This window comes from Bicyclus anynana, chromosome 22 (assembly GCF_947172395.1).
Source record: "Bicyclus anynana chromosome 22, ilBicAnyn1.1, whole genome shotgun sequence".
Lineage (NCBI taxonomy): Eukaryota > Metazoa > Arthropoda > Insecta > Lepidoptera > Nymphalidae > Bicyclus > Bicyclus anynana.
The window spans coordinates 13,192,515-13,212,990 of record NC_069104.1 but is presented as its reverse complement, the minus strand read 5'-3'; the positions used below and the strand labels follow the sequence as shown (position 1 = coordinate 13,212,990).

At 37.9% G+C, this 20,476-nt stretch overlaps 1 protein-coding gene across 4 annotated transcripts in view; it reads right to left on the bottom strand.

Moving 5' to 3' along the window:
* Nucleotides 1–20,476, bottom strand: part of LOC112053064 (fibroblast growth factor 10) — a 219,153-nt gene that overhangs the window by 153,000 nt on the left and 45,677 nt on the right. For all 4 annotated transcript variants that reach the window (XM_052888469.1, XM_052888468.1, XM_052888471.1 and 1 more), the window contains one exon: nucleotides 1,033–1,764. In XM_052888469.1, the coding sequence (XP_052744429.1) occupies nucleotides 1,033–1,252 (220 nt within the window). In that variant the 5' untranslated portion in view covers nucleotides 1,253–1,764. The remainder of the gene's footprint in view (nucleotides 1–1,032; nucleotides 1,765–20,476) is intronic.

Here is a 20,476-nt window from a genome sequence, read left to right as displayed (position 1 = left end):
ATACCGGGAAATGGACGCACGCGACCGCAGTGCGATGGAAATGCGATGGAAATTGAGACGTGCAATTAAAATGCTCCGCTGAGCTTTAAGGTAAAAGCGAGTTCAATGGTCATGATTAAAACCTGTATATATGATAAAATTCTATCACAGGGACATCACAGAGTTAAGACAAATTCATAACATCTAGCTCTAGGTATACATTGTTAAATACATGACGTCAATACGTAAGCAAGTACATATTAATAAGTAATGTAAAAATATTATTTACATAAATAACTAGCGGACGTCCGCAACTTCGTCCGCGTGGAATTCAGTTTGTCACAAATCCCGCGGGAACCGTGGATCTTTGGAGATGAAAGTAGCCTATGTGTTAATCCAGGTAAAATCTATTTCCTTTCCAAATTTCAGTCAAATCGCTTCAGTACGCAGCGTAAAAGAGAAACTTTCGCCTTTATAATATTAGTGTGACAAGGGGTGCAGAGATTTGTGGAAGAAGATGACATTAAATGTTGATATGTCCTATTACATGCACATCGTCGAGCGAAACACGTTCGTTCACATCGTTTTCGTCACAAGGCTCGACAACGACGACGTTACTGTAAACGCAGAGATGTTCGGTTATACGAAGTGTACCGAGTTATACAATAAGATAATAAAATGAAAAATGTATAGCCAAATCCCAGTCAACACTTGATTCAATTTTAAGTAGAGTGTCAGCGCTATGCGGAATCCAAGTATATAAGACATCACTCGACAAGTATTAGTGTTGATTGCGCACTTGGTCGTTTCTTTCGATTGTAGTTTCAATACATCGTCATTCTGTAGAGTTATTATACATCACGGTGAACGATCTACAATTTAGTTGGATATTTTTTAAAAATTTTAATCGAAAGTAAATTTCGATTCTGATTTAGTTGAGCGATTAAGTTACAGAAAACGTGCGGGCTAGCACGTGTAGCCATTCAAATTCTCCACGATTTAGTAAATCTGCAGATGTTAACGTAGCGCTATCGTCAAATGCTAGCTACTCACTGTAAACGCTGCTGACGTCTGTGGTGCCGTTGACGGTGCCATCCGGCATCAGCTGCAGATAGCGATTCTTGAGGAACATCTGTATGGTGCGGGAGGTGCCGGTGATGTGGCTGAGGTTGGCGGAGCGTTGCGCGCGCGGCTCGGGCGCGGGCGCGGCGGCGCACGACGCCAGCGCCAGCGCCGCCAGCAGGAGCCGCAGCGGGCGCGCGCGCGGGGCCATGTCGCGCCGCGCCCATGGCAGCCGCGCGGGCGCCGTCACTGCTCACGCGCCGCGCATGCCACGCGCCCACGACCCCCGAGCGCCCACTGCACGCCGCGCACACTATCGACTCGCAGGCGCGCGACGGTCTCTACACATAATACTCGGTCACCGCGCGAGGGTTTGCGTCCGACGAACTATCGAGCCGCAATGATCACTGAATCACTAACCATATTCAATTCACAATCTCGATACTGGCAGAGGAAACTATCAATGTCTCATCAAAATCACCGAATCACAACTCATGTTACTCGTACTTGGTCACTTCACGATTCGATCGTTTGTATCGAGGGCGAAATTCACGTTGCTGAATATCGAATAGTAACCGTTGTTGTCACTGTATCGCACATATTATATCACTTGCGTAGTGCGTTCTCTAGGCGTAGTGCGAGCGGCCGGCGCCTGAGGAGCGCATGGCGTTGCGTCACCAACGTTGTGGGTCGGGTCTCACCGCAGACGGTTGTGGCTACGATCTGCAACAAAATGGTATGTATCAATAATGGCGCGGACTGTTTGTCTGTGTAACTTATATGTTCTGATGAAATGTGGATATGATTGAATGAAATTAATATTATTCGAATATTTTGCGTTCGTATTGTTATATTAAAATCAAACTATTTTCTTCGGTTATGCGTCGTTGAATGTTAACAACTGGATACAAAGGATTATAAAACAAAATTTAAATATATTTTGGATACTATTTTTTATGTAGCCACATTATTATTATCACCTGCATTTTTTAATTTGAGTACCTAAATAATGTGAGGAATTATTGATAATGAAAAATTTCAAGCTATTCTGTGAATATATTATTATTCCAATAATACCTTATTGCAAATATTCAATATAAAGGAATGTTTACTACAAAACAGTTAATGTTTCGTTAAATTAATAACTGTAACGTTTAATTTTAACATAGCAGTGATTCGCCAACCACAAAAAAACAGTCTATTTTTGCTTCTAACCCTAGCTGTTTTGAAACGTATGTTATATATAGTATACATAGAATATACAATAGTAATCAAGTACACCAATTGTAAAACAATAAGCACAGGCGCCACGTCTCTACCACACAATCTGTATCAACCGCAACGCATTGGATTACGTTATAAATCATGAATATTTAACATAGATACAGCTATTAAAATAATTTCCTAATATATTACCAACAAACCACACCAATACCAAGAAACGTGGCGAATTGTTTGTACAACGTGCACCACATTCGTTCACACGACCCTTACAACGAGAAACAATAAAACTGTTGAACGAGTTAGAGGCAACAGATAAAACTGTTTACAAAAGCAAACAATTATTCGCTTCGCAACGCAAGTGTGAAGTTCAAATAACTCGAAACTATTCAAATCGTTCGACAAACTAACATCGCACTATGACTTAGTAAGAATTCAAGATTCTTACTAAGTCATAGACTCGTACTAAGACTTGAGATTTTGAATTTACAATTCGATCTCGGGCAAGCATTTCTGACTTACGAAGTTTTTAGTATTTGTAATTGATATTAATAATACGTTCATAAATAGACATATCCCGTATATAAAGATTGAACATAGTAATTATTTGTCTACATGAGCTTCTATAAGAGCTTCAGTCACATTTTCCACCCCGTGACGCCGAAATGGTTCCGCAGCTATTTCAGCTATATCGGCACCTACTAAGACAGAAAAAAAAGCCACATTTAAATCCAAGAAAACTTAGATTTCGTTTAAACTGTTGTTCAGATTCTCTTTAACTTAAATTAACGTCAAAGATTTATCCTTTATGAAGGAAATATAGAGAAAAATTAAAAAAAAAAAAAGATCTAAATAAATTATACAATCAAGGAAATGTTTTGTAAGCGAGATAACAGTGAATTAAATAAAATTGGTTTTAAATTCACTGGAGCACCGTTTCGGTATAAAACAACATCGTAAAGTCAATCCCAATCTAAACCTATAAAACTCTTGCATCACCAACTAACTGACAGATGGACAAAACATAGCTTAAATATTAACTTCGGGCGTCTCCTTTTAAGGTTTAATATTGTGAAGGAAGATTAAGGAAACTAAAAGAGTTAATAAATAATAGTTATTAGTATAATAGGGAGCCATTGAAACTATTAAATGAGTTGTTAAAAGTCCAAGGGCCGGTTCACCCACCTAAGGATAAGTGTCTAATAGTCCAACCTTACTATTTGTAACTTTCTTAATTTAAGTCTAACTAGCCGACGCCCTGCGGTTTCTCCCGCGAAGTTTCCGTTTCCGTGAGAATTCGGGTATACTCATATATTATACCCCGAGACACTCACAAATATAATGGCTTTTCAGTAGTAAAATAATTTTCAAAATCGATTCAATAGATCCAGAGATTACTCCCTACGATACCCATTTATAATATTAGTATAGAAGTATATAATATAATAAAACTTGTGAATAAGTTATATGACACAACAGAAATGGTAAAACAGGCCCAATATTTTTTTACAGTTTCAAGAATTTCTAAAATCGGAATTTTCACAGCTACAAATTGCCCAAGTATTTGCTACAATATATTTCAACTGGATACTATTTGCGTTTCTGAGAAAATCTTTTCAAATATCTTTTAGACGGTAAACAAACTTATATTACGATATACGGAACCCTAAGGGTTATTTTAACAAATCTACATTAGCAAAGGGAAGGGTTGCTGACTCTAAATAGACGAAGTTGCGATCAACTTGTTATGTCTAACAACCCAATTCCGTGGCCGTTATTTTTGAAGTCGCATTAATTATGGCCTCGTTCCGTTCCGTAGGATTATAGAAATTAATTATAGACGTCACTCCGAACACGTGTTCGTAGTTTTTTTTATTGTTATCTCATTCACACGGTTTTTTTATACTACCCATTAATTTGGCGAAAAAACACTTCATTTATCATTCCCCTAATTTGACGTACGTGTTAACGTTGGAGTTAATTGTGATGAAGATGAACTTCGTCTTGACTATATTATTAAGACATTACAATGTACTAAGGCCTGCAATAGCCAGACCTTTATTAATGTACTAGCTGATGCCGCGCTGTTTTATCCACGTGGTTCCCGTTCCCATAGGAATTAGGGGATAATATATAGCATATAGCCTTGCTCGATAAATGGGCTATCTAACACTGAAAAAAAAATTCAAATCGGACCAGTAGTACCTGAGATTAGCGCGTTCAATCAAACAAACAAACTTCTGCTTTTTAATTTTAGTATAGATGAAAGCTGAAGCTGAAGGCTATGCTGTTTGGTGGCTTTGGGAGTAGGCAAAGTGTCAGGGTTCAAAGCCTCAACATATTTTTTTTTCTACTGGCTATTATATGAGAGTTTCGCTGGAGACCTTTAAACTTTGCTCTATAAAAGTTTTTTCTTGATTCCCATAAAGTTAAGTAAATGGCGAGAGGTAATATAAACGTTATGGTTTTGTACTTGGAAGATTCCGATGATTGAAGTGTCTAGGTTATAATCTGCTAACTCCCTAAGTCACTACTTTACTGGTTACTTTTAGCGTACTTTTGATTTTTTAAGAATTGAAATATTGTCAATTTTCATTTAAGTATTAGAATTATTTCATGTTCAAATAACAGTTGCTTATTTTTTAATGTGTATGAGTCTAACATTAAAACTTATAGTTATAATCAAGTCTTCATTCATGCTTATTTCATTATCTCTATTGACAACAGTACTAATCGCTTCAGTGTTTCTTTCTGTTCCCACATCTTGCCTACCTTAGTTATGGTCACAACTCAAGATTTTGTTAAAAAATCAATCGATTTTGCAACAGTTAACAGTCCCTTGATTAACTTCATAATTAGTAACACCAAAATGTCACACTACAGATAATTTCCCGTCGCGCTTTCTTGAAACTAATTTAGTGAAACAGGAAATGTCTAATTTAGATATTTTTCGCTCCATATTTCTTGAGAAACGTTCGACGCCTTTCGAAACGCTACTAAAACGATTAATAAAATGTTTAATGTAAACATTTTTGAAAGCTAACCGATATACGAAATTCATATTTAATTTTTTCTAGTGGTAGTAAACTAGAAGATGCCATGTTTTTGTACAACAGTAGATTTTGCGGAATTTGCAAAAATCGCCAAAAAAGTAATAAAAATATGAAGATTAAGATTGCTTAAAGTCGTATCACGGAAATAAAACGTTATTTTGTTGTGATATGTGTGTATTTTTAACCGACTTAAAAAAAAGAGGAGGTGATAACCTCCTCTTTTTTTCCATTCGTCGGAATGATATAGGAAGACTTTTTTTTTTTATTCTTTACAAGTTAGCCCTTGACTACAATCTCACCTGATGGTAAGTGATGATGTTAGGAGGAGGATGAAAATCCACACCCCTTTCGGTTTCTACACGGCATCGTACCGGAACGCTAAATCGCTTGGCGGTACGTCTTTGCCGGTAGGGTGGTAACTAGCCACGGCCGAAGCCTCCCACCAGCCAGACCTGGACAAATTAAGAAAAGCTCAATCTGCCCAGCCGTGGATCGAACCCAGGACCTCCGTCTTGTAAATCCACCGCGCATACCACTGCGCCACGGAGGCCGTCCAAACTACTAAAAAGTAGCCTTCAAATCGGACAAAAAAGTAAGATCTCAATCTCAAATATTGGCAAGTTCAAGTTTTAAGTCGGAAATATATTATCTATCAGGTTAGAAACCACGGACATTAATTAAGAGCATAATTGGTCGCTGACAGCCGTTGCTCAGCGAGCCAACACTTAGACCGATGATCGATCAGTAACACGATCGTTCAGAGAAGATCGACCGCACGATCGATATGGATCTCATTTAATTATAGATCGAGCTTTTTGCGACTTTTTTTAGAGGAACCTATGTATTATACTTAGGTGTAAACTGTCTCGTTGGTCCAGTGCTTAGCATATATGGTTTCGGATTACGAGGCCCTGGGTTCGAATTTCTGGCCCTGAGTTTAAGAAATTTTCAGTAAAAATGTCAGCCTGGAGTTGCGAAGTTGGTGGTGTTACATCTCGGAGTACACGTTAGGCCGTCGCTCCCGGTCATTATCATTAACATGTGATAATGACGGCCTCCGTGGCGCAGTGGTATGCTAGGTGGACTTACAAGACGGAGGTTCTGGCTTAATTGCTCCAGGTCATGCTGGTGGGAGGCTTCGGCTATAGCTAGTTACTATCCTACTGGCAACCTCACAGCCAAGCGAATTAACATTCCGGTACGATGTCGTGTAGAAAACCGAAAGAGGTGTGGATTTTCATCCTCCTCCTAACAAGTTAAAAGTTCAAAGTAATTCAAATAATTCCGACTATCCATGTTACACATGTAGGTAAAACTTGGCTACGTCATAATTATAAGGATGCGTATAAGGGACACATTTTAAGATCGATTTACAAAAGTAATATTTTTACTTTTATAAATATTAATTTTAGAACCCATGTTCCTAAGACATTTTTAACAAATTTTCCTTAAAGAACATAACCCTAGAGTTATGGTAAATACTCCCAAGCACCCTGTAGAACAGTCCCTACAGATGAATTATTAGGGATGAGTTAAATAAAAGCCTGTCATACAGACATCATAATTAACAGCAACGTTTAATTATCTGTACGTGTGGCCATTGCCTCCAGAGGTGCAGCTCTCTCTCAGTAAATAACGTAATCTCTGACCTTGACACTGTGTAATTAAAATAAATAGCACTCACACGAAGATAACAGTCACCAGTGACACTGGGCGTCTGTACTCATTCCACGTACCAGTTTGTTTTGACGAGATAATCCCATTTCGGTTTTTTACCCGACTGCAAGAAGGCTTGTGTTTTTCGCGCGAATCTTGTAAATATGGATATGACGTCTGCCCCGGACTAAAACCAATTTTCTCCGGAATCGGAGGGTGTGGGTTCGAATCCGGTCCGGGGCGTGCACCTCCAACTTTTCAGTTGTGTGCATTTTAAGAAATTTAATATTACGTGTCTCAAACAGTGAAGCAAAAACATCGTGAGGAAACCGTGTAAAGTCTGCCAATCCGCATTGGGCCAGCGTGATGGACTATCGGATATTCTACTGGGGATAGAACCCAGGACTTCCGTCTTGTAAATCTAACGCGCACACCCCTACGCCGCCTACACGGGAGCCGTCAAAAATCCGTGATCCGTTGATCATGTATGGCTGGCGTTAAAATCTTCTGTTTGTTCAGTCGACATCTAAAACATACCAGCCCCTGTAGCCAAGTGGTGTCGATTCTCTTTCTACGATCGCAGGCCCTATTTATTTTTTAAAATAAATACGAATTTTTTAAAATTAAGAATGAAGATTTACAACTCGTAATGCTGTTATTAAATTAAATTTAAATCCGGTTTCAATAAGTAGCAGTTCCCAAGATGATTTCTTATCAGAAATAGTCAGTTTTTAAAACGTTTTATTGTCAGCAAAGCAATCAAAGCAATATAGAAATCAATAAAGTGACAGTTTATAGCTCCCGCAACTCATCGCGACTGAATACCTAAGTTTAGTATCATGTGTGTCCTGATAACTAATGGGTGAGTGAACTCTGAAAACCTTTAAGTGTTTTAATTCACCCAAAACGACACACTACAAAGCCAGTCTTAACTCTTTATAGGAAAGTGGATATGGAGCTTAGACCCACCACGATGCTCCGATGCATTAACATGTACTGATCACTGTTGAGCACGAGTCTCCTTACAGAATAAGAGGTGTTAGGCTAATAATCGATCACGCTGAACCAACTTGTTGGTGTGAACAGAGAATAGACTAGAGTTTCTTTTTACAAAAAGAAGCATTTGATATCATTAGGGAATTTATCAATTGTAGTAACCTCGACTAAGTAAATGTTTTTAACACATTGGCTTACATGCATACGATCCAGTGTAAAGATTCCTAGACGAAGCATGGAGCCCAACGCTCCTGTGACGGGAAGTGGAAGACACATCAAAGCGCACTGGGCGGCTAAATCCGTCGCCGCCGCGGCTGCCAAAACTTTGCCGAAAAAACTCGCCCACAAACACGGCTTCCTAATTGCTGGCTAATTCCGTTATCAACGTCACGGGGTCACTGACCGCGCTCTTATCTCGCTTTCCACGCTTTTCAGAATTTTACGTCCAATGTGTATTGTTGAGTTGTATAATCACTTTCTAGCCGTGATAGCCCAGTGGATGTGACCTCTGCCTGCGATTCCGGAGGATATGGGTTCGAATCCGGTCCGAGGCATGCACCTCCAACTTTTCAGTTGTGTGCATTTTAAGAAATTAAATATCACATGTCTCAAACGGTGAAGGAAAAACGTCGTGAGGAAACTGCATACCTGAGAATTTTCTTAATTCTCTGCGAGTGTGAAGTCTGCCAATCCGCATTGGGCCAGCGCGGTGGACTACTGGCCTAACCCCTTTCATTCTTAGAGGAGACTCGTGCTCAGCAGTGAGCCGATTAAGAGGTTGATAATGATTATGATTACGATCCACGTATACTCAGTATTCGGTGAATCATCTTATAAAATGCCCCTAAATCGTCGCATTAGAGCATAAATCTGTTATCAGCGTGAATTCATGCTAATTCATGCTAATACATGATACATTGCACAAAAGGAAGACTATAGAATTCAAGCCTAACGCCATTCTTCACTGCCCGCTGTGATGCTATATTTTAATTGCCTACCGAAACTTGTAAATGACCTCTCGCAGTTGATAAAGCTTTGGTCACCTTTGGTCTTCAATAGAAAGGTCCTGATTACAGCTCGGATCAATTTTCTAAACCGATATTGGTCTGGTGGGGTGATAGGCTTCAGTCAAGGACTTATATTTATTACTTACTAATGTAGCCCCTATACTCCGCACTACGAATCAAGTCCCGTAGACGCGACGCTTATGTCTTAATGGCGCTCATTGTCATTTGGTAATGGCTCAGACCAATTATAGAAGGACCTGTATCGCACTCATAGTCACGAACAAAAAGTCATGAGACGAAGTCTGTCATTTTCTGAAGAAAACGAGCTTAGATTTGGTGTATATCTTATACTAAACTAGAAGTTTTTGCCCGTTTTTTACACAATTCAAGCTCTTTAACCGACGAACACGATTACAACTATTTAACATCGATACTATAGAGACAGTTTTTAAAATCGCATTAGATCGTTGATCATATACTTAGACAGAAAAGTTACGTCTAGCGAGGCAGATCCTATACAATAATTGGTCTGAGGGTAATGGCAGTCTTATTGTCATTTGTATATGGCGCTGTCTATTTCAGTTAAGGTTTTAGCCGCGGGACTTTTTTCGTGGCGCGGAGTCTACACGTAAATGTTTATAGGATGTTTCCCAGCACCGGCATGTGACCGGTAGAACGCTATCAGTTACATTACACATCTCTGTAGCGCTAAATAACCGCGCCATGGTGCGAACACGTCAAACACTAATTAAATGGGTCGTTTTATTTACCGGTTACTTCACTTTAACTGTCTACGGTACTTTGGTGAAGTGTTCAACGAATCAAAAGGTCCAGGGTTAGGTATAGAAAATATAACTGGTAAAAGTTTATCTAAAAAAAAATATGAAAATAGAAATCCTTAGCTGCCCGAAACGTAAGTCACTTGCACTAAAATATTTAAGTATACGAGTTGTCAAGTCAATATAGGCTCAAAGTCACTCAGCGGGCGATGGAGCGGGCTTTACCTGCGTGATCGAATCAGAAATGAGGAGATCCGCAGACGAACCAAAGTCACTGACATAGCTCAGCGAGTCGCGAAGTTAAAGTGAGCCACATAGTTCGAAGAGCCGATGGACGTTGAGGTGCTGGAATGGCGACCCCTCATCAGAAAGCGCAGTTTTGGTCGACCCCCCAGTAGGTGGACCGAAGAAATCAAGCGAGTTGCAGGGAGCTTCTGGATGCTGGCGTTTGGAACTCTATGCAGAAGGCCTATATCCAGCAGTGGACGTCCATCGGCTGATAATGATGATGATGATGATACGAGTTTACATCTAAAGGTAAATCACCGTGGCCAACATTCAGTATACAAGGAAAAACTTACCAAATAGTTTATCACAAATTCGTAAACAAATCAGTATAAACAGTAACACACATATGTGTAAACGACACAAGAATCCGATAATTTGAAGTCGTTATTTGAAGTATGCTATCTTAAGTAGTCGTATATTGTCACATCGGAAAACATAATGCGTTGACCTATATATTAGCTGTGTGAATATCACCTTAATTGAGTGTATAGCCCTTTATACGATGGGTTTTGTGTCTGATGGGCTTGAGATATGGGTTACTGTTAAGGAAAATATACACGAGGCGTTTCTGCTATCCATCTAAAATGGTGACGAGCTAAATTAGAGAGATACTAGTTTCTACGTGGCATTAGGAGGCTTTATGGTAAATCTTTATGAACATGGTGATAACGGTAGTGTCAAACTAAACTTAAATTCATTTCAAAACTACGAAGTTCTAAATTAACCTGATCAACGAGAAGAGATGCCTGGACTTTTCGATTATTATTTGTGTCCAAGTGTTTTATAGTACTAATATAGTAATTAGTACAAAATTTTATGAGGATTCTCTAAGTACTTTACCTGTAAGAAACGTCCACTCATAATAGCGAACTTTTATACCCATAATATTATGAACATTACGAAGTAACAAATCAGATGCGAGTAAGAAGCCAACCACATACCTAAGATTCCACTCTGTACCTACAAAACGAAATAAGACAGTAATATTCCGAAAGTTGAATTTGATAACTTTGGAAAGATACATAAAACCTATAACTCTTTTTACGTACATGGTTAACATAAAAGATACACTAAGCGATAGAGTCAATTAATTCAATTACTCATTGAGGTCTCAGGTGTGCAAACCGAGTCTTCGCCATGTTTTATGACCACTTATAAATATGATCTGTTGTTTGATTAGGTACTGTTACTAATAATAATATCAACCTTTAATTTAAATATATTATTTTAAACGGACATCCTTCATTTTTAGAAATGTTCATTTATATTGATTTTTCTTTACTTACAACGGAAAAAAGCTATGAATTTTGGTATCCTAGGGCTCATAAATATCTGAGTTGATTTTGATAAATTTAACTGTTCAATCATGTTGTATAAGAGGTAAAAATCTGTATCGTGATTATATTTTATTTTCCAGAAGGTGGTAATTTGACTGCATCGTTACTTAATATGAGGTGGATCGCAGTCAAGGGTTAACTTGCCACTCAATAAAAAATAAAATAGTGAAGTGTGAACCGGCCCTAACCGTCCGAAGCATCTGGAAACGTAGCCGAATTCCTCCGCAATAAATTATCGCATCCATTCAAACGAATTCATTTGAATTTGTTTATTTGAATGCAAGATGACGTTCATTACCGATTGAAAACTGTTTCCGTTTCGGGTTCCGTATGGTTTTATCAAACAGGAAGAGAGAAGAATTTTTCGTATTATTAAAGAACTGTGACCAGACGATCTACGTTATTTTCGAAAAGATGAAAGTTGTCAGCTCTTGTCATAGATAGGTCTTCTAAGGTAATCTCTCACAGGTTTGGGTACTCTTCTATTACATGAACGCCTAGACAGTTATGCACCTGACCTGAATGTATAAGTTTAAATCAATGTGTTAAAACACATTTATTAGATCAAGCTTATTACAATTGATGATTTTTTAATTGACTAGCCCGCGGTTTCACCCGCCTAGTTTCAATTCCTGTGAGAATATGTGAATATAGCGTATGACACTCGCAAATAACGTGGCATAATTTTCAAATTTGGTTCAGTAGATCCAGAGATTACCTCTACAACCTCACAATCTTTACCTCTTTATAATATTAGTATAGACAAAGGTGGTTGGAGACAATTATGTCATTCATCTTCACACAAGAAGTACAATTAATTTACACACTCTTTTGTTAAACCATAGAATAAAAATGCATAAATTATAAAACGATTTTATCCGAATTTCAAAACTGAATTGAGAAAACATTTCTGGACCGCTATACGTTAAATACGTAGCAAACCAGACATTGTTACGCTTGCAGTCGACACCATGTTGTATACAAGCTCCATAAGTAAGATAGTGTTGCTTCTAAACGGCACAGTAAGCTGCACCATTACTAAGTATAAGTATACGGTATCTATTTTACGTAGGCTGCACCCGTAGTAAGTAATAATTTGCAAACTCTTTACATTTGCAAGCTCCTTACGTAAGTACAAAGAATATAGTGTTGGAAATAGTAGTCCGGAACGGATATCACGTCCTTCCTTCTCTTGTTGGGTCGTGCCGACGCTAGGTGGCGCGACTTATGTCGTAAAGAGTGGCGTGACTTGTTTTGTAAAGAGTAGGGATTTAGAGAGGGGTACCGGTCGGTTGGCGGGAACAACTTGCAATATAATGCGCTTGTCGTACTTCAGTGTGCTCGTACCGTTCAAGCCGTCCACATTTCTTGTTGTGTAATTCTTTATGGGTTACTTGGGATAGGCGGGGAGAGTGACTTGAGTGGAAAAGGGGAGTGTTAAATATATCTGTCAAAGGCTGCTTTAACCCTACACACAGCGTTCACAAGTGCGTGACTTCACTTAAGGTCACTCTCTGCCATTCTCAGGTCTTATTTTGGTTACAGTTTGAACCGTTATTTAAGTTGTCCTCACAAATGTTGTGAATTACCTTTTGTTCGACAATTTATGTTAATTTTAAGATCAAAACATGTACCACATTCTAGCATATAAATTATTTGTTTGATTAATTAATAGACATTGCTTTTCTTATTTTTGTAAACCACTTCTGAGTCTGCTAAAATAGAAAATAGAAAAAGAATAAATAAGAAGTATAATAGAATAGACAACTAAGTAGCTCATTTAATTAGCTTATTTTTCTCAGTACGTGAACACTAAAATGTGCTACGTCAGCGTTTCCGTAAACACTCACACTCTCGTCAAGTGACACTGCACACATTCCGGCCAATTTGTGACGGTGTCCGTCACTCACGCGAAGTGCAAACATTGAGTTAGACATCATTGAGAACTTCTCAAATTGTGGCGCGTCATCTCATTGCTTCACGCTCCCACGTGCCGTAGTAACCGATATCTTTGGAAGGAGATTTTCAAATTTCGCTGGTATTAATTACAAGCAATCATGAGACAGACGAGATTTCTTTTCTTTATTATAGATTATGCCGCAGAAAATATGAAACAAATACATTTTATAATTGGATGTTTGAGGGTAATGATCCTTTTAATTAAGCCACTATCGTCGAATATAATCAGCTACCGTAAGTACTTACCAGCATGGGCAGACAAACTTTTAAACTAAGGTATGTCTGGCTATAGCAGACTTTAAGTCAACATTCCCAATTGAGTCAGTGAGGTTGTTATCAACAGCCTGTATCCGTCCACCACACACGAGCTCATCCAACCCAAGGATTTCCCGCTACCTTCCCTCCTTAATGTCGTCGGACCATCTAGCTGGGTGGCTTCCTACACTGCGCTTGCTGGTACACGGTATCACTCCAGAACACGTCTGCCTCAGCGGCCATCTGTTCTACGACAGATATGGCCCTCCCACTGCCACTTCAGTCTGCTAATTTAATTTCGTTCTCCTACAGATTTCCACGTTCCGGATTTTGTTCTTCGGAGAGACTCCTACAGCTCTTCACAGCTAGCTGAGGGATTTTAAATTTGTGGAGATTGTTATACCTCTAATAAAATAATTAATTAAGACTGAAATCGTTGACTGAGGACACTAAGGGTGCTTTTCCACCACAGATGTGCTATGCAGCTATGCTGTGAATTCTACGCTACGAAAATATGTGACCGTTTCCACCAATACTAAGCTATGTAGATGTGCGAGAAAGATGCGTAGTTCGAGCTAGCTACTCACTCACGATGGTCCATAGCAGGCATCCATAGCACACATCCATAGCACGCATCCTTCCATATAAAAAAACATATCTTATTTGAATTCATTTCCACCAGTGCTACGCTATGTTCTGCAATTAATATGATTGGTGGATATCAAACGCATCCATAGCAACGTGGCGTAGCACATCTCTGGTGGAAAAGCACCCTAAACCCCGTGATAATTTAGACGCAAGCTAGACAAGAATTTAGACAACATTAACAAGCCTGATGTTGCCGCGACATAATAAACACTAAACGGAATGTCACGGTGTATAACTGTATATACCCGGTAGTGAGTGCAATTGAGGGTAGACCACAATCAGCGCCTTACATCATCTTTGACGACCGCAATGCGTATTAATCGTTATTTGAATACGCGGAAACTTTGATTGATTGGTGAGTTAACTTTAACTTGAGCTTTGACTAACTATTACGTCACGGGAACTGTTTGCTAATTACTGGCAGAGTGGAGGGTCAAAATCCTCCTAAAAGGACCAGTAGTGAATCATTTTAGCAGATAGCAAAGTCATCATCATCATCATCATATCAGCCGATGGACGTCCACTGCAGGACATAGACCTTTTGTAGGGACTTTCAAAAATCACGATCCTAAGCCGTCTTTGTGATGGACTTTGTGTATACATTAAAATCTTTTTAAATTGTTCAAAATTAAGAACCTATATTAGTATTATTCATCGTATTTCAAGTCCTCTAGCTACTATGCACAAAGACATTTGTAATAAATAACAATGGAACTCAAGAGTTCCTATAAAAAATAGCTTGAGACCTATATCATTTCGATATGGCTGCACTTGTCAATTTTGCTTTATCGATGTTTGATTTGCATTAAAAATCAATAAGTAGAGACTTGACAGGTCGTTTGAGCAACTGGTATATTACTCGTGCTTATGCAATTCTTGTAATTTAAAGAAATTATCACGAGAAGCAATGAATTCAAAGCAGCGAGCGGTCGGTGCTGCATGATTAACTAGCGAACACCCGCGGTTACGCTCTCGGTATGTGAATTATAATGTTTGCTATGTCTAATCTGATGTAGTAGCTTTATTACTGTGAAGTTTCGTCATAATCTGTTCAGTAGTTAATTTATTAAACTTAATAATCGCTAGCTTATAAACGAAGTCAAATCTTAAACAATAATCAACTGCTAAAGTTGTCGACTTTTCTCAGTAGATTCTGCCATCCAAAAATAACCGAAAAGGAAAACATAAACAGAAAAAATATATCAGACTTGAAATAGATTAGTTTAGACTCCGATTAAGAGAAAATCTGTCGAATAGCATAAAGATCTTTTACTGCTAATCATACATGCAAGTTTCATATGCCTGTAATTACACCAAAAACCTAACAGCGATATATTCTATATATTAAAGAGTTGAAGCGACGCGACGGTTGAAGAACAACTTAGACCATCTCCTACTACTACAATTTTGAAAATTCTTTTACCAATAGAAAGTCAGGTTATTTGAGAGTGTCATAGATCTGTTTTCCCACGAACGAGAACTATGCGAGTAAAACTGCGGAGCGATTTTTCTGCATCGTAACCGCATTTAATGTATTCATAAATAGTCTGCAATAGTTTATAAATAGTCCACTTATCAAATTATTGATACGAAGTCGGCCGTTCGGGCGGTTACGTGACGGAGCGGTTAGTCAGTTGGCAATTGGCCGTAACTATTTGTGTTGAACTATTCATAGCTCAATGGACGTCACGTGGGCTTGGAAAGTGGACTTTTGTGTTTTGTTGACGTCGCCTATGTATGAACGGAGTGGACGCTCTGGCGCAGTAGATAATGCTTTGGGCACAGGAGTCCAAGGTTCGATTTCCAAAAAGTCAAGGTTCGAGTTTGGTTAGATAGGTTCAGACATATTTTCTACACTATAATCATAATATGCATATCTTCAAAATGGCATGGTGATAAGTTCATATTACTTCCCAAACCACGCTTAATAGATTTACCTGTTACTCGTAGAAAAAAATGGATGTGAACAAGGTCGCAAATACATGATAATAAAACAATAAAATTATCATTTAACATATCCACGATATTACCAGCGTGCCGAAATTAGCACTTTACACACCTGATAACAAGTGCGAAATAACTACATATTCATTCAAATTACATTATTTTTCAGCAGACATCATTCTCATGCTTTACCGTTACTTCTCCCGTGGGAATATGGTATAAAAAATAGCCTATAGCCTTCCTCAATAAATGGGCTTATCTAACACTGAAAGAATTTTCCATATCTGACCTGTAGTTTCTGAGACTAGCGCGTTCAAGCAAACAAACAAACTCTTCAGCTTTATACCTAATATTAGTATAGATAAATAAAGACATACTTTTACAGGTAAAATGATTTTATTGGGACGAAGTTTCCTATTGTAACATAAACAACTCCGGGATGGCAATTTTACTGACAATTTCTGACAATTAAGAAAAGCTCAATAGGTATTTCATAGCCAGACCTTGGACTCGAACCAAGGATCTCATGATCCGAAGACACATTCTTACCACTTGATTAACGAGACAATAGAATAGAATACGAAACTAAAACTAGTAAAGAAAAAGTAGCAAAAATACAGACGAAAACAAATAAGTGTCTAATTTCTATTTGAGACATAAATTGCGAACGTAAAAGCTAGTTACAAACAAATCTCACATCAATGACTGGTTCCATTCAAATAGCGCAATCTCGTCAGTCAGTCAGTCAGTCGTCAGTCAGTCGTCAGTCAGTTAGCGCGTCGCTATCTGATCTTGTTAACGCGGGGGCAGGTTTGGTTTCCGATCGCTGTTCTGTCAATGTCCCTCCGTAGATTAAAGACGATGACCATAGACTGCGTAACGCAGGGCTGGCACATGAAAGTTTTGTGAAGAATGTCGTACCAGAATTCTATACCTACATCACAGAATCAGGCTTTACAAGATATTATAAGGGTTCCATTTTTTTACTACGTACGTTCGGAACCTTAAAAACAGTCCTTGGTTAAAAACAGTACTGCTGGGGTAGCGACCCCGAACCGGAAAATGCAGTGTTTGTCAACCCCCATTAGGTGGAACGATTACATCCAGCGGGTTGCAGGGAGCCACTGGATGCTGGCGGTACCGTGGTGAGTGGAAGTCCATGCAAGAGGCATAAATACAGCAGTGGATTTCCATGATGATAAAACTGCTTAAACTTTGTGTATGTGATGTGATATTCATGGCGAGTCGCACAAAACTGCAAAGATAGTGATGATTGGTATTAAAATCATTTTTCCTGATTTCAGAGCGTTCGTTACAACTTGATTTCAAATATATTTCTTTATGTACCTATTCTCCGAATTTCAAAAAGCTCTTAGGGAGGCTATTCTGTAACGACGTTTTGTATAATTTTGCGAAATTCACCTCTATAATTCTCTTTCTTTAGTATCGTGTCAGATAAAAAGAGAGAGAGAGGTGAATTCGAAACTCACACCTCCGAGTTACACAAAACACTATTACAGAATAGCCCTGCAGGTTTTAGATTTTTTTCATGTCATTAAATAAATCGATAAATCCAGACAGAGTTTCTATTTTTATTGTACTTTCATTGCACAACCCTGAGTAAAACGCAAAGTGTAACCTCCTTTTACGTCTAACTGTAGGCGTTTAACGATTAATGTTTTAACAAAGTGTGAATCAGTTAACAGTTAATTTGATTTAGAATAATTACCATATTGTTGGTCTGTCTGCCTGTCCGTAGCAGCCACTTTAATGTTACTATTTGTTAAACAGAACTGTTTTATTGAATCGTAAAATTTCCTTAATGTCCCTTTGTAAGATAATTTCTTTGTAGATTTATAAGTTCCTGTATTAGAAATGTATTTATAATTTGTTGGGACCCTTACTGTGAGGTTCCTTTAATTTAGCAGTTTAGATGAGACATTGAAGTTTTTTATAAAACAAAAAACAATGTAATCAGGGAAAGGTAGTCATAAAAAACCGCCGTGATAGTACAGTGGATATTACCTCTGCATTCGATTTGGAAAGCGTAGGTTCGAATTCGGTTCAGGGCATGTACCTCAAACTTGTCAGGTGTTTGCATTTTAAGAAATAAAATATCGAATTTTTCAAACGGTGAAGGAGAAACACCGTGAGGAAACCTGCATTGGGCCAGCGTGGTGGACTATTGACCTAACCCCTCTCATTCTGAGAGAAGACTCGTGCTCAACAGTGAGCCGAATATGGGTCGAATGGTGACGATGATGAGTCATCAAAATTGAAAAAAAAAATACGCATTTGAAATCAACTGAGTAAAAAATATTTACAAATGGAAAATTAGGTTTTCTTCCATAACAACTAGGCGGATAAGCTTTTTTTCAGTTTTTTACATAAAAACATAAATAAACATACTTTTGCATTGTATTGTCACTGTTAACGACCCAGTTACCTTGAATACGATAAATCGTGACCAATATATTTTTTACATTTACATAAATCGACATTATGAATTATGATTTCGAAGAAAAAAGTGTATTGTAAAGTTTTTTGTGTCACTCCATAGTAACTTATTCATTGCCTTTTACTATTTCAACTATAAAACACCATTTGTTCGACATAGGGCTTTTTATAGCATACGATAAAGTTATATTTTTAACCGTACGTCAAAAAATATGTATAGAATATATTTTAATTATAGTATTCTAGGAAAACCACGAATCTATGATATATGTGCACTCTCCTATAAGTAACAGAGGCCTGCTCCTGCAGTGGGCTTTTAAAATAGAGTTTCTCCTATGATATTTGAATATGAGATATTTGAGTAGATGAGTATTTTTGTAGTATCTATAAAGAGATTTATTATTATACCCGTAATAAGTTTGCCTATTAGAAATTATTGACATTGAATTCGAACAATTTTAAATTTTAATGTGAATTAAAAATCAATCAAACCACGTAGCTACTCAACCTGTGGTGCAATTCCGCTATTTTACACTCATTGACGAACTTTTCGCCTATAACATGTCTTATTCGAACTATATATAATTAAAAAGTGCTTTTTTGGAACAAACTCAAGTCACAGCGCTGTAACTTTACAGAATGCAGAAGTTTATGTTTTAATTCCTCTTCCACTTACGAATATACAAAACGACCCAATATACCGAAATCTTACGGTTTTTAAGTTATATGGATTTTTGTACAAAATACAAAAATCCCTCCCTTTAATGCAGTTTAGTCATACCATGTAGCTAACGACCCTATCAATGTACTTAAATAAAAAATCCACCAGATAGGACAACCTTGTCTTGTCATCTTTTACAATCAATAACTTTGTCGTCGTCGTGTCGTCGGGCAGTCGTACGTCGCGTCGTAGCCGTGACCTGTAAACGCGGCCCAATATTCATGGAATAGCATGTGACGTATCTGGAACACGGAACACCATTAGGACATGGTTTCCATTTCTATTTTATTGCCGCAGCAGTGTACAGAACATTCCCTGCCGCGGCGCCTCGTGCTCGATGAATTCTAACTATTGTTGACGTGTCTGGAATTGAATTCAACTATCCCGATTTGGAAATATTGTAAGCAAGTCCGCGCTTACAAACTAGCTTGATGGTAAGTGGTCTGTGATAGACCTATGACATCTGCCTATGAAATACATCATGCCAAATGAATCTTTTAATAGTTATGTGTAATCTTCAAATTCTTAATTTCGAACAGGGTAAGTAGAACAAACATTTCGTAGATACTGTCACAAAATTAACAACAGTAGTTAATCTATACTAACATATTATATAGAGTTAAAGTTTGTGGTATTATTTAGGTTATATCTGAATATACTGAACCGATTTTGAAAATTCTTCTACCACTAAAAAGCAACATTAGTTGCGAGTGTCATAGCCTATATTTTATCCTAGTAATCTCACGAGAACGGGAACTACGCGGGTGAAACCGCTAGGTCATAAATATCTTTATATGCTTGCAGATGGCTCATTAAAAGTAGTGTTGAGGTCTAAGTTAAAGCGCGTTTGCCTATAAGATGTCAAGAGATAAGTATAAAGGGGTAAAACTTAAAACGAAAATTTTAAAAATGTTTACCTTTATTGGAAAGCAGACATTGGTATTTCACAAACCCTCAAATGGCCTTAATAACTCGAAGGTTTTGGAGCCTGAATGAAATCATAGAAGTCATGCTTTCAAATCCAAACAGATGGACTAAATTACTTATTAATTCCTAGAGTTAGTGATATAAGAGCATATTAATATTCTTTTAAAAATAATTGGTTTAAGTTGTC